The sequence below is a fragment of the Nannobrachium achirus genome (genome assembly GCF_963921795.1).
Source record: "Nannobrachium achirus genome assembly, chromosome: 6".
NCBI classification, from domain to species: domain Eukaryota; kingdom Metazoa; phylum Chordata; class Actinopteri; order Myctophiformes; family Myctophidae; genus Nannobrachium; species Nannobrachium achirus.
In genome coordinates, this window is record NC_137815.1 from 48,114,912 (window position 1) to 48,131,329 (window position 16,418).

Below are 16,418 nucleotides of genomic sequence, written 5' to 3' on the forward strand. Positions count from 1 at the left end.
CTAACATAAATCTGCAAAGTAACTAGTAACTTAAGCCATCATACTCATGTAACTCTAGTGGAGTAAAAAATACAATATTTCCCACTGAGAAGCCAGGATAGTTAAACAGATGCGATGCAAGGCTGCAGAATAGCCGACACCAACTCCAAATAAATTAAAAGACCTCGCTATTCTACTTGAGTACATACAGTAGAACTTTCCACCACTGCTTATAGGCCTAACGTTGAATGTACATATGGAAACACAAGCAGAGCAGAACACTATAAGGCCTTTGGGCCTGAGATCTGGGCAGACCACTCTGTGCATTCTAACATGTAAACACACAAACACACACTGACTTTATACCATCCATCACACAGCTGAAGTAATGATTACAACCTGTGAAACAGAGTCAAATCTTAGGACAGAGTTATGCAAAGGTCAAAAACACACTATAGATAGTGGTGGATTCTTGAGAGCTTGCAGAGATAACTAATACTATCCCTAATCCTACCCAATGTGTTAATCCTACAGCCTGGTCATGCTGAGTGCTGTGAAAAGCTGCTAAGGTTAAAAATGACAAAAATCTGACCTGTGGAGAATACCACCCTGGGTTTGGAATGTACACAAAACCTTAGATTTAGCCTAATCGCAGCTATCGTTTTGAACCACTATACAGGACAATACCTCAGACACTTGCTAACTATGTGCTATTGGGTTCAGTTTACAGATATTGTACATACTTGTACATACAGTACATTGCCATGTAAACTGGTCTCCAATCTTTAACTTCCACGCCCCAAAACAATCTATTCTGCAGCTCTTTGGCTACCCTAGCTTCTTTACTCGTAGATGCAGTGAAGTTTGAATTCTAATACTTAACAGAATGGAAGCACACAGAAACACGCACACACGCACGCACGCACGCACGCACGCACGCACGCACACACACACACACGCACGCACGCACCCACACACACACACACGCGCGCACACACACACACACACAATGCAGTCTTCTCTGGTAGGAGGACAACAAGCAGTCTTAAATAAAATATAACCCAGACAACAAAACGCCTTTTTCTTCTCCTCTGCCCATTTTTTGCCCGCTGCTCCTCGCTGGCATGGCAATCGCAATGGTGAATCTCAAAGTCACACATTCCTGGCTCCCTCCCTCCCTAAGTCTCTCTCTCTCTCTCTCTCTCTCTCTCTCTCTCTCCCTCGTCCCTCTTTTCCAAAACACAGCTGGGCTGGATAGGAGCTGGGGAAGGACGGCTGACTCAAATAAACGTGTGTAGAATAGAGAGAGAGAGAGAGAGAGAGAGAGAGAGAGAGAGAGAGAAATCCTTAAAATACGTGTGAATTACGTTTTGACATCGAAAGGTTATCTTTACATTATGCATAATACTGTATATGCACAACTCTTTGGTTTGTATTATTGTCTCCGCCCGGTCGAAGGCATGGCCGAGACTTTGTTTTGCACCCTGTGTGTATGTCCGTCTGTTACCAGTTAATCTCCGGCACGTTGGCCTGATAACAGTGAAACTGTGCACACACCCCCTGGATGTCAGAGCAGAACCTCTGCCCCCAATTTTTCACATCGGCCTGTTATAGGCTGAGTTTAGCAAACATAAAATAATAAATGCACAGACCTGGTTGGTTGTTTAAGTTGGACAAAATGTGGCCATATCTTCCCAAATATAGAGATGACTCATAGATGTCTGATGTCGACTTGAGATTGACACAATATGTCCATATATGGAAATTCCCAGATATGGGCTATATTGATGACATCAGAGATCTCCATATATGGGCATAAAAGGGACAAGGACGTGTATTGATGGCATCAGGGATCAGATCAGTGTGACATCTGAAGGAGGGACGGAGGGACGGACATGATCTGCGGGTTTTCTCTATCTGTGGGTCGCAACTACTCCTACAGATTTTGTATAGTCATTAAATCAGGATCTGTCTGAATTGAATTGAATTGAATTGAAATCTCCAGTATGTGAGGAGACAAAGAAGAGAGAATGGGGAAGAAAGTCTGGGAACGGGCCACATAAATAATGATGGTGAGAGCGAACCACACAATTTCACTGCAAGCTATTATGCACAGAGAGGTGTCAAGAGTGAGGAAGAGCGTCAGAAAGTGAGTCACGGAGAAAGATAGAGATGGCATCAGAGAAAGATCAGGTCAAACAGAGAGGGCAGAGAGAGAGGGGGGAAAATAGAGGCGTCAGAAAAAGGTCATATGAGGCATTGTCACAGGAGCATTAAATATGAAAAGCTTCTAAGAAGTTTCTAGTCTGTAAATCCTGGTGGGATTGTACAATTGAGTGCTCTGTGCTATTCTTATCATAGCAACATTTCTCCTGCATGTCCCTGTTTGCATACCTTGTGTTTATTGCCTGGGTCTCTGAGGCTTTTAAACGGGGCTATTCCAGGCTAGAGTCCCGCTCCTGGGCAACCATGAAAACACCACCACTGCATGGGCTCCGCTCATAATGTATAAAGGCCCCTGTAACCTGTAAGTCAGGGGTCTTCAACGTTTTCAGGCCAAGGACCCCTTAGTTGAGAGAGAGATGAAGCGGGACCCCCATTTTCATAGATTCCATATAGTTTAATTGTTTGGCAGCACAATCATCAGTGTATTTTGGATTCATGTCAATTTGTGTTTTCAAATATTTAACCACTTGAACCGTCATTACAATAAACTTGACCTTTCACTCTGTACTTAGTCTGCTCTTTTTCCCCTCTGCACCAAAGCTCTTTGCTGAAAATAGCCGATCTACGCTTGTAGATCTGCTATTTTTGGCTAAAGTTCTCAGAATATGGACGCTAGGGTTAACCACATGAACCCTATTCTGGGCATGTCATTGTATAGGCGAGTATTCAGCCAAAACTGGCAAACATTTGGTGAGGATAGCAGATCTACACACTCACAACGCATTGCAAGCTTGCTTTGCTATTTTTGGCATATAGATTTGGTAGGATAAAAAGCATTTGGTAGGGACCCAGTAATAAGCCCCTGACCCTGGTCAAAGACGTTCATAGAAAGAGATGATTTTACAGTAGGCATGCAAGCTAGTTTATTTCACCATCAAATCAAATAGGAATCATTATTTGTTGCATATGGAATGAGACGCTCTGGGCAGAGAAGGCACTGTATTTCCTAATGTTTTTTTAGAAAAGGTTGAGCAAGTTAGCATGCATTACCTGACAAAGACCAGACTTGGTTGTGTTCACAGCAAGAAATGGTCAAATAAACAGGGGTGTCGCCCTGGGGACCATAGGAGTGTGCAGTTATTTTCTCTTTTGTTTCCATGCATAGCATGTGTATTTGCATGGGTTTGAATAGTGCATGATATACAAATAAAGTTTGACTTTGAATACACACATACGCTTGCGCAAACGCGTACCTACACATAGTGCACAGAGGCCCACGACCACAGAAGAATTCAACACCCTCATGCAGTAAGCCTTGTCAGAGCTGGGGTCAAAGTCGGGGTCAAGGTCTGGTCTTGAGTGACTGATATTTTATAACCAAATCAGCAGGCAGAAGCAAACAAAAATAAAACTGGAATCGTGGTTTCTTCAAGATTTGACAGAGTCTAGTAAAATATTTCAGGACTGAGGATTATTATTATTATTAACTGTGATTTCTTACAGTGTTAAGAAAACATCTCTCATAATTGATTGTCCATCAAATTATGGTAAAAGCTTTTCTCTGAAATTCAGCCATCGTCGTTGACATTGACAAAATTATTGTTTTAGAGGTTTCTAAAACAATAAAAAACAAGAATTGCGGAATTTTCACTTTGCTTTGTCAGATGAACCAACAGTAACATAGACTCGTTGGAAGGAGTCTTCTGAGGCATATTTAATGGCTCTCGATTTAAAAAAAACTGACTTGATTTGTAATAAGACATAAAGGAAACCAGGATGTGATAAAGGACAACTTTGTTTTTTTACAACAAGGGTTCATATTTTAGATTGTAATTAGAGAAAAGAAAATATGAGTGTTAAAATGGTTTCATTTAAAGCTTTCTATCGTTTTAGAGATTTTAATGATTTTGATTTCAGTGGGTAGGCATGTGTACAAGTGGCTAAATATGTCTTTTTAGACACAATAAGCCCATTCCCAAGATGCACCACAATCCTTCATGGGCAGATGTGACTTATGGGGGCTAGTAGAGGGGGGCTTTTAGGTACCAGCTTATTGTACCAAAAAATACATATTTAGCCACTTGCATGCATGACCTCAACCACTGAAATCAAAGTCATTAAAATCACTAAAACCAAAAAGAAAATATTTTAACACTCATCTTTTCTTTTCTCTAATTACAATCTAAAATATGAACCCTTGTTGTAAAAAACAAAGTTGTCCTTTAAGGTGCAACATCAGATTGAATCAAACAGAGATAGTGGGGTGAAAGGCTGCCTGTGAGGGCCCTCTGGTGGTTCTGGGCCTGTTTCGGTTGTTAGTTTAAGCATAGCTAACCCACCTCTGCTGCAGAGGAATAAGGTTGAACACAAAGGTCAAAAACGTTTGTCCACATTTACAAACAAACTCTCGAAAGAGTGTTCTTCTCTCTCTCTCTCTCTCTCTCTCTCTCTCTCTCTCTCTCTCCCTCTCTCTCTCTCTCTCTCTCTCTTTCCCTCTCTCTCTCTCTCTCTCTCTCTCTCTCTCTCTCTCTCTCTCTCGGTCCCTCCCTGTTTTCACACTTGTCTGTCTCTCTGACCTGCCTTCCGTCTTCGTCCTGTTTATTGCTGTCCTTCACCTTGGTCAACACGTGACCTGACCTGCATTACCGTTGACTGTCATGTTGTTACAGTATCTAGAGAAGAGAAACGTGGCCTCTGCAACACACACACAGACACACACACACACCTGTGTACATGTGCAGTATATATGTCACGGTTAGATAGAGAAACGGTGAGATAGAGAAACGGAGCGCTTGCCGTGCCGCACGGGGCGGAACAAGCGGTCGCCACAACAACGTCCTCCAGGCGGAGCCACTCGATTGTCCACGACATTGCAAGCGGCGCGAAGGCCAGCGGACCTTGGTCCTGCTCTTCGCCCCCGAGCGCGAGTGGCCGCGAAGAGCGGGCCAGGGCCGCGCGGCCGGCGGAGCGCCGCGCGAGTTACGAAGCCGTGGTGAATGCAATCGTTATATTTATGCCCAGGCCGTAAGGCCTGGGCAAGCCCACGATAAACGCCCTGTCCAAGTGACTACAATGGAGCTAATGGCTAAGCTAGGCTAGGCTAGGCTAGGCTAGGCTAGGCTAGTAAATAAAGAAAGAGAGTCGCAAACGAGTGACGTCAGCGCCTTCACTATTGAATGGCTGCGTCGCCATCTGGTGGTGATTAGTGTGTGGTGAAACGAGCGCTCTTACCACAGTCTCACTGAGTTACCCAAAATGACTGTAACATATACACACACAGAAAGAAACACACGCGTGCACACACACACACAACCCTGCACACACTATAGCCTCGCAAAGAAAAATTGCCCTTGGCAGATTAGGTCTTGCCCCCCTCAGTTATTCAAATATGTCACGGCTCACAAGTCGTGAGGAACCAACCAGGGGCCCAGCATGCAAATGTAGGGCAGGCTTTTAGGTCATGAGAAACCAACCAGGGCCCAGTACGCATAATGTAGGGAGGGTGTATCACCTTTGTGCTACTCTGATTGGTTATAAGTCTAACCAATATAGTCTGTTTGAATCTTTTTGTAACAAAAAAAATCTAACTCTGACAGTTTACGATGCGAGCGATGCGACCCGAACGATGAAATCGACCTACCGCGAGCGACAACACGTCGTGCCGCGACGTCGTCCACCCCTCCTTTTTCCGCTTGCAAAGTCCCTATTTGACCGAGGTTTCGCGGTGATGTCCATAGAGGTAAATGGCCATGTCCCGCCCCCAAACACTGTTTATTATTATTTATTTGATTGGTTCAGGCTACTTCATAGAGGCTATGCACACACACATATATAACTGTGTCACTGTGACAATGAATGTTGACTCGGTTCAGTAGGAAAGTTCAGAGTGTTCAGTCCTGCAGGCAGAACATAACCCCATAAGTTCACTCTATACCACACACACACACACACACACACACACACACACACACACACACACACACACACACACACACACACACACACACACACACACACACACACACACACACACACACACACACACACACACACACACACACTGAGCATCCTTATTGTCTTCTAACCCTATTACTGTCAACAGATGTCCTCATAGTGTGTGTTCATAACACTTCCTCAGCCAAAGGCTGTGGGGCACTACACGCAACAAACACCTTGTGCACGCTCGTGCAAATACAGCACAAGCACGAGTGTGCGCACACACACACACACACACACACACACACACATGCACGCGCGGAGAGAGACAGAATAAGAAACAAGCTTATCACAGCTTATAGGAAAAAATTGATTGAGTGCACGTCATGGTCGAATGGATGAAAAGACAGAGACAGGATACAGACCTATGTGTTATTTGATCATTTATTTTTCGAATATGTACGTTAATGTTATTGTATGAACTGTATTTATGCAGGGTGGGTATCTGTGATGTCACAGCTGCTTGATACATATTTCCCAAAACACAGAGCTCTAATTACCTGCCTCCGTATTGGTGAATGTCCCCTGCCTACGTACGTGCGTGCGTGCATGCGTATGTGCGTGCTTATTAAGCCTACATCCATTAGGAATGTTCAATCAACACAAGTCTTTCTTCTCAGCTGTTGTTTAAATGTGGAACTGACATGATCAGATAGATTGTCATGGTGTCACATGCTCAGTGTGCTATTTTTAGCAAACAGAGGAAGACGGGAATAATAGAGTAGTGGATGAAGAGGATGACCTTGGCCTAAGAGGCTCTAGGCACTGTGGGTTGCCAGCAGGCCTGGTTGTCATTGGTACTCCCACTCCCAGAGTTTTTTTAGTACATAAAACATCTACTGATGCAAATGTTCAGGCTACATAAAACAATTCACTGTCAGAGCTCCGAGTGTGGTACATACCATATACCAAGAGAATGGTACAGGCCTGAATGCTTGACCCCTAGTGAGGGGGTTCCGTGGCTAGGGGACATTTTCCTGGCATGATTTGGGTCCACTTGTCCCCTTATAGAGGTATAGAGGGTCACTGCAAATCCTAATACTACCGTAAATATTGCGAGTGATCAAAATCCTGATGGGAGTGGCCTGGTTCAGGATGACAATGTCCCCATTCAAAGCACACGTGAGCTCAATGAATGGGTTTTATGAAAATGATGCGACTCATAAGCTTTGTCTTTGCAGTCACCAGATAAAAAAAAGGAACTCCTTGGGAGATCTTGGACATCATCAGATTAAATCAAAACAACAAATGAGGGAAAATATTTTGTTAAAATGATGTTCCCTCCCTTTAGGAGAGTTCCAGAGATATAATGCACAATCCATGCCAAGGCACATTGAAGCTGTTCTGGTGAATTTTGGTTGCCCAACACCTTATTTGTTTTATTTATGCTTACTGCACCCATATTGAGCGTACATCCACCTGGGCGTTAGTACTTCAGTTTAATCTTGGCCAAACAGGGTAAAGTCTATCTCACTCTGGCTTGTTTGTCAAAGATGTGTGTGTGCGTGTGTGTGTGTGCGTGCGTGCCCCCGTGCGTGTGTGTGTGTGTGCGTGCGTGCCCCCGTGCGTGTGTGCGTATGCGCATGTGTCGTGTGTGTCACCTCTTAAACATTCCCCTTCTCATCGCTCTTTTGGCTAGATAATTGTCAGTTTGTTAGTGCCTTTGGAAGAGTGGACGGCCGTGTGTTTGGTGTAACTCTTCATGCTGTCATGTCAGTTTACTTTCTTCAGGTTACATAGACATACTGTACCTCTGGTTCTGGTAAAGAGTCCTGCTGTGAAAAGTGTCTTTGTGTTTGGTGCATCTGTAAATCTCTGGGAGACGCCATGAGTCAGTGATAAACAATGTGGCCTTTGAATATGTCAGAGATGCTTAGGTTGTCTGGCGGCACAGTGGAGGTGTGTGTGTGTGTGTGTGTGTGTGTGTGTGTGTGTGTGTGTGTGTGTGTGTGTGTGTGTGTGTGTGTGTGTGTGTGTGTGTGTGTGTGTGTGTGTGTGTGTGCATAACTGCATATTGTATTAAGCACTGTGTGCCAATGTCTATCGTGTTTGTGTGACCCATGTCTATTTGCATTCCTGAACTGAGCTATTCAAAATGACTCATTGCATATATGAGATGGAAAAGTGTGAAATATGAGAATTGAGGAGAGAAGAGAAGAGAAAACTAACCTTTGTAGTAAAACAGGCATCGGTCTGTGAGAACAAACCACCTCTTGTTCCACTGTTTCACCCCACTGCTGGCCTATGGAACAACAAATACACCATCATCAACATACTGTATACAGAGCAACAAATATATACTGTACATACATAAACATACTGTAGGCCTATGGGCCTATACAGGGGATTAATAACTAGAACAGAAGTAGAGTGCAGAGGTTTTATTTGCCCCTATTGGGGTGGACAACTGATGCGAGCTATATGGTTTATGAATATTATGGAGTTAATCTAGTTTCTTGTCTTTTCTTTTTGTCTGCATATTTAGTGATTTCACATTCCAGTCTCCTTATGGATTACAACAGCCACAAATGTTTCTCAAGCGTAACTGCTGTCTTTGTCGAAAACACATGTGGTTTACGCCAGTTCAAAACATGAATCCAAATAAAGTTTCATTAATTAATTCACACTTAAATGCAATTATTTCAGTGAGTGTTTAAGGGAAGGACTCACCTGCTTGTACAGCCATCCTTGTTTAGCCACCTCAGCCTTGGGGTTCCTCCGCATGGAGTTTGAGCGCTTCCCAAACGTAGCCGCTTTCCTCGGGGTGCGAGAGGACTGCATAGAGGGAGGAGAGAAGCACAACAGAACAGTGAGGTAGCAAAAGAGTGAATGGCCAATGTAGATATCCTGACACGTGCACTGTGGGTTCGAGTCCCGATCCCGACGGCCTTTGCTGCATGTCACGCATCTCTCTCTCCCCATTTCCTGTATAACTACTGTACAATCAATAAAGGCATAAAAAAGAAATCCTTTAGGGGGCACAGTGACGCAGACGGTAATGCTGTCGCCTCACAGCTAGAATGTCCTGCGTTCAATTCCCGCCGGGGACGCTGTGGGCGCTGGGTCCGTGTTCTCTCCTCCGCGTCATCAGCGCCCATACCCTAGGTGGGGTTGGCGAAAGGGCCTTTCTGTGTGGAGTTCGCATGTTCTCCCTGTGTCTCCTAGGGTAGGCACACTCACAAAAAACAGGCAGTAATCCTAGTCTTTATAATGCCTCCCCCTAGCCAGTCAGGGAGCCTGATGGAGGGGAAGGGAACTGGTTGGAGTAACGTGTTCCTTCCACACACTACGTGGAAAATTACCCCCTGTCAGGTGAAAAGAAGCGACTTGGACTCCTCATGCATAGAAGGAAGCATGAGGTCAGTCTATTGCTCTCCCACAGGTTGGCAGAGGATTACATTAGATAATTGACACCGGGTGAAAAAATATTGGTTACAAAAATGATGGGATAAAAATAAATGGAAAGGCATTCACTCTGTGTGAGCACAGTGTGGATTCTTCTACATCATTGTACCACCGATGATCTCTCTGTGCGTCTGCATGTGCAAGTGCAAGTGCATGTGTGTGTGTGTGTGTGTGTGTGTGTGTGTGTGTGTGTGTGTGTGTGTGTGTGTGTGTGTGTGTGTGCGTGTGTGCTTACCCGTGGCGTGTAAGGCTGGTCCTCGGGGGACAGATCTGACACCATGTTGGTGTTGTTGGCGTTGAGGTCGGTGGTGGTGGTGCTCACAGGTCTGCTGCCTCCCACCTTCACGTTCATATCCAAATCACAGCTCCTGTACACAGAACAGTAGGATTCATATCCATGAACACACAGAACAGTAGGATTCATATCCAAATCACAGCTCCTGCACGTACACAGAACAGTAGGATTCATATCCAAATCACAATTCCTGCACACACAGAACAGTAGGATTCACTATCATATCCAATCACAGCTCCGACACATAACAACAGTAGAATTCTCAATGCAAGTAGACTTGGACACACCTACACATTACAGTTTACAGTTTACAGTTTAGGCATTTAGCAGACGCTTTTAATCCAAAGCGACTTACAATAAGCAGATACAACATCGCAATAATAAACAAGATAATAGGTCAGTACATTAACAGCAATATAACAATGTAAATGGATATCTATCTAGAGAAAACACAATATAATCAAGTTCTAAAGAAACCTAACAAACAAATGTTAATTAGCTTCATGTATGGTCATTGATTTTACTGTAGTGCTAAGGGATTAGGTGGAGTCTGAAAAGGTGAGTCTTCAGTCCACGGCGAAAGGTAGCGAGTGAGTCCGTTGTTCTAAGTGCGACAGGGAGTTTATTCCACAACTTGGGAGCCAAGAGGGCAAACTGTCTCGGACGAGTGGATTTTTGCCCTGGAGTTTTTAGCGAGGGTACACATCACAGAGAGAATTGTCTTTTCCAAACTCTCCTAAACCTAAACTAGCATTTCACGTTCAAAAGAATTGCCCTGTGTGTAGAAATCCATGCTGCACGCTGCAACTCCAATAAAGACGGAGTGTGGTGTTGCACACTGAAAATAGCCGATGCACAGTGCTGTGACACGTTTCAAATTTGTGGATCGTCTATTTCCGGACTAGAAATGTTAAAAATAAATGATTCCCAAAAGTTCCCTTTTAGACATTAGACATTCAAGTCCCTGCCAGCCTAGTCCAGTTCAGTCATGTCCAATTCACCCTTGTCAAATCCAGTCTAATGTAGTAGTCCAGTTAAAAAGTTGGTCTAGATTAGGTCAGTCTAGCTTTACTCTACTTCAGTCAAGTCAAATCAGATCCAGTCTTGCAGTGTTTAGTATGCTCAAGTCCAGTGCAGTATAACCCACTCAAGTTAATTGCAGTCCAGTCCAATTGTCTACTCCAGTCACCTCCAAAGCCCAATCCAATCAAAACCAGACCAGTCTAATCCTTCCCAATCTAATCCACTCCAACCCATTTCAAGGTTGTGTTCTTTATTGTAGGGTATTGATTGTAGCATTTTGAGCAGTGAGGGCGACAGTCTGACCAATGTAGATCAAACCCTATTCATCAGTGGGTAGACAAAATACCTCGCTTCATTTACTATCAATTATCTTGTTACATTTTTCTCGATTACATTTTCAATTAATCAAATAATCCAAATTAAAGCATGTTTTAAAAAGATATTAAACGTATATCAACAAATCAATTAACATAAGTGTTATTTTACACTTCATCACCAACAGTGACATACAAGTAGTGCAGATCTACAAGCTTACTACAACTACGCGTCAAATCGAAACACATTGTGATCTTGTAGAGCTGCAATCTTCACTATTTTCACTATCTTCTCCCCTGGCTTCTCTCTCTCCCTCCCTCCTGCCCAGTTTATTTCCTATCCTCCAGTCTGTTTCTCTTGCTTTCAACAGCCATTTGTCTTTCTCTCTGTCCATGTGTCACTGTATGATAAATCTCCCCTCTAAGGGAGGGAACATTTCACGCACCTCATGTGTCTGCGGTTTGCGCTATAAATTTGTCGCTGTCAGGCAGAGACCTTGTATCCCAAAATGTTGACTTTTTATGTTTTTCCGGACCGTCATATATGCCCTATACTTCATCACACAAAAGTGTCAAACAAAAGTAGTGAAAATAGCTGAGCTTGTAGAGCGTCAATTTTCACTATTTCTGAAGATTTTCATTCCATTTCCACCCGACATTGACGAATTGTACTTCATAACTATTGTTCTCCTAGCACATTCACTGAGTTGCTCTGGATGACTGCTCAATTATAATTGCTAGAAAGTAAGGTATTTACTGTAATTCTCTTTTGGAAAGTTAGCCTATGCAAGGTGGTTATTTTTGCAGATAGAATCTGAACAAATACAGTGTGCTATCCATGGGATTTTGGTTGCGTATACAGAGAAGGAGCGATATTAATACACACTCTGTACATACAAACAGTATATTCATTCTTTATTGCTTTCTGTCTCCCAGTATCTCTATCACACACAAACAGTCTCTATATAACGAATTCATCTATTTCTGTCTGTCAGTTAGTCACTGTGTTTCACGCACGCACGCACGCACGCACGCACGCACGCACGCACGCACGCACGCGCACGCACACGCACACGCACACGCACACGCACACACACACACACACAGTGACATTGTACAGGACACTGACATAACTCCTGATGAGGCGATAGTAGAGTGGGTCAGCTCAAGAGCCCTCTTCTAACGAGCTCTCTCTCTCTCTCTCTCTCTCTCTCTCTCTCTCTCTCTCTCTCTCTCTCTCAAAGGTTTACAACATGGAGCAGAGTGTGCGTGCGTGCGTGCGTGCGTGCGTGCGTGCGTGCGTGCGTGCGTGCGTGCCGTGTGTGCATGTGCAGTGTACGTTGTACTTGCTCAGTATAAACTGCTATGGAATATATATTTACAGTAGACTATATTTGGATTCATTATATTACTGTTCTTGACTGTGACCTTAATTGTCCTTTTCACATCCCCACCTTGGTGCAGTCTATTCACCACATCATTCATGAAAACCTGCCCATTGTGTTCCTGAGCTGTTCTTTACAGATAGACACACGTACAGACAGGAGTGATTACAAAACCCTGCCGTGTGCCGTGTATCTATTCTATTCTAGCTTAAGGCAAGACCTAAATTCAGAGTGAACATTTTTAACTCAAATCTTTGCCTTTGGGGGTCCCTGGAACAAACTATTTTGAGATGGGGGTCTGCGGCCAAATACATATCATTTTGGGGGTCCTTGACATGACAAAGTTTGAGACCACTGATATAGCAAATAGGTTTTTCAGAAAATTGATAGGATTTAGAAGACATTTGTGGAATCGGCCTAATATCAGCGGTTCTCAAACTTTGTCGTGTAAATGACCCCCAAAATGATTTTTATTTGGCTGCGGACCCCCATCTCAAAATATTTTGTTCCAGGGACCCCCAGAAGCAAAGATTTTAGTTAAAAATGTTCACTCTGAATTTGGGTCTTACCTCATGCTAGATGCAGAATAGATACACGTGTTTGGCGGAGATCTCCTGCCCCCCAGAGGGAAGGGGCAGAAAAAGGTGGTGCACAGGGTCTTCAGTTCCCCTCTGCATCTTAGAAGTAGGAACAGCACTGCATTGTCAGACTTTTCCAGTGGAGCCATGGAGAAATGCACAGTAAGCATTCCCCATACGGATCTAGCCAAGCCTTGATTACATTTAGTATATCATTGTATACTGCTGCTATGTGGCAAACTGCGACAGTATGCCACAACATAGTTGCTGGAGGGTGACTACTGGTCAGCCTCAGCTCCACACAACCATTTTCAACCAATCACATATTAGTCTCCCGTTGCCAGACGATTGGCGATCTCCGCCTACGGTACGTCTGTCGGAAGCTAAATTTGGTGTAGGGGCTATAGAGCACAACCATATGCCTACTGCTAGGGAAACCAATCCTGATACTGCCCCAATATGATGAGGACCACCCTAACGTCTGGTTCAGCAATGCAGTTATTTTATTTCAAGTATTGTTTCCACCCAGTTTTAGCCCTACACCTTATTTAGATGTAAACAGATGGATCCACTGACATCTCTCTCGCGTCTCATTAAAAATATTTCAATTCCACTTGTGCCTTGTCCTGACTCAGAATATTGGTTTTGTGTATATCGGACAGCGCTTACTGCAGATGTGTATGTATGTATGTATGTACTGATGTTTGCTCAAGTCTCTACATCTGTGCAAGACGTCACTCTACAAGCCATATTTCCAAAACTGGTGGGTCAAACTGCACAACCAATATGTCAATGTGTAGCTATGATGATTTCATGCTTTCATTATATGACATGAAAAAAACTAAAATTAAAAAATCCTCAATGCCTGGCACCCTGTCGTGTTTGGTCACATGTGTACTGTATATTACAGTACTGCAGATATTCAGGATTCAAGTTGGTGTTGGCTGGACCTGGCGTTTGCATCGCACTGCAGATATGTGTATTCGTGTGGTGTATTCTAGAGTACTTACTGCAGATACAGTAGTGTATTGGTGGGGTGTATTATTGTAGGGAACTTACTGCAGATATGAGTGTATTGGTGGGGTGTATTATTGTAAAGAACTTACTGCAGATATGAGTGTATTGGTGTGGTGTATATTGTATTGTATTGCAAGGGACATGCAGAGAATGTTTAGAGAGGGGCTGACATTTATAAAAGGGCCTTTTTTTGAAAATATCGAAAATAGCAGATCTCCAGACGTGTTGTGAGCTTGGAGGTTGGCTATTTTCGGTGCTTGATACCACACTGACTGAACAAGCATAATCAAGCCAATACTCAGACGTGGCGTATGGCATGGATTTCCACACAGAGAGGGCAATTCTTTCAACATACAGTAAGATGCTGCATTCAAGTTCAGGAGATTTTGGACACGGAAATTATCTTGAATGCTGCCTTCACATATGGCATGGAAAGAGGGCATTTGCATTTCTTTCGCCATAGTAAAAGCTGCATTCATGGTCTAGAGAGGGCACTTCTTACAGACAGATAAAAGGGCAGATGTCTACATGTCTGTATGTGTGCACGTGCCTGGTAGAATACTTACTGCAGATACCGTATGAGTGTATTGGTGTGGTGTATTATTGTAGAGTACTTACTGTAGATATGAGTGTATTGGTGTGGTGTGGTGTATTGTAGAGTACTTAATGTAGATATGAGTGTATTGGTGTGGTGTATTGTAGAGTACTTACTGTAGATATGAGTGTATTGGAGTGGTGTATTGTAGAGTACTTACTGTAGATATGAGTGTATTGGTATGGTGTATTGTTGTAGAGTACCGTACTTACTGTAGATATGAGTGTATTGGAGTGGTGTATTATTGTTGAGTACTTACTGTAGATATGAGTGTATTGGTGTGGTATATTATTGTAGAGTACCGTACTTACTGTAGATATGAGTGTATTGGTGTGGTGTATTGTACCGTACTTACTGTAGATATGAGTGTATTGGTATGGTGTATTATTGTAGAGTACCATACTTACTGTAGATATGAGTGTATTGGTGTGGTGTCTTCCAGCTGGATAGGGCTCAGTGCTTGTCCAGCTGGTCCACTGGGGTCATTTTGACTGTAAGAGAGAAGAGAAGAGACAACATTTGACTGAATGTTCTTCAATGAAATACCTTCCAACAATACAGTATTACTATCATCACTTGTTGAATCGCTTTCAAAAAAAGTCAACAACGCCCATTCACGTGCAATCATGTACATTTGTTCACCAACATCACATACGGTACTGGCCACTTAAAAACATACGCAAAAGGACGCAAACAAATAATTACAGAAGTCAATTTTCTGTGAAAAGGGTGGAAAATACGACACGTTGCAATGTGACATCTTGTGAGCTTGTTTGTGTGATGAAGCAGGGCATCATTTACGAAAATAACAACAACTAAATACACTAAAAATATGGAGATAACAGGTTTCTGCCCGACAGCAACAATGATCACATCTTACATCCTACACATTAAACGGTTATCAACCTAGCAATCTAATTTCTGAAAGACAAGCATGTGTGTTCCTACAGCATGTATTCTATCATGTATTCAAGCTGTCACATATCAGCCACCGGATGATTGATCGTGTTGGTCACTGACATCATCACCACAGAGCACCTGGTCAATTATCCATGCATCAGTGTATGCATTATTCAGAAGAAGAAATAACTCAAAGTCGTACAATAAAAAGTGTGTGTGGTGGGTGTGTGCAATCTGTGCATGCATGCATGCGTGTGTGCACGACGTGCATATTTACTGTATGTTGTGGGTGCATGTGTGTGTAACAGAAAGATAAATGTCCTTAAAGTAGTGTAAGCACAGACTGTGCAATCTCTGTCTCTCCTGTGCCCTGCTACCACACTGCCAATTAGATCAGAAATGCATTCAAAATAATCTAATAACGAATAGTGAGCAATAACATTGCAGTGAAAATGTTTGCTCCGGGTGTTGTACAGTAGCTGGAGTATGAGATAAAAACTATGGTTAATGGAATAATGAACACATGCATATTCACCTGCAGCAAAATCACTACATTATATGCACGCACGCACAAACGCACGCACACACGCACACACGCGCACGCACACACGCGCGCACACACACACACACACACACACACACACACACACACACACACACACACACACACACACACACACACACACACACACACACACACACACACACACACAAACACACACACACGCACACACACACACACACACACACACACACACAATCTCC

General features: G+C 43.3%; 1 protein-coding gene across 1 annotated transcript in view; it reads right to left on the reverse strand.

Moving 5' to 3' along the window:
• Positions 1–16,418, reverse strand: part of plekha6 (pleckstrin homology domain containing, family A member 6) — a 123,670-nt gene that overhangs the window by 71,503 nt on the left and 35,749 nt on the right. Inside the window, exons 2-5 of the mRNA XM_080727845.1 lie at positions 15,161–15,244; positions 9,782–9,914; positions 8,812–8,916; positions 8,311–8,383 (exon numbers count right to left, since the gene is read on the reverse strand). Of these exons, the coding sequence (XP_080583971.1) occupies positions 8,311–8,383; positions 8,812–8,916; positions 9,782–9,914; positions 15,161–15,244 (395 nt within the window). The remainder of the gene's footprint in view (positions 1–8,310; positions 8,384–8,811; positions 8,917–9,781; positions 9,915–15,160; positions 15,245–16,418) is intronic.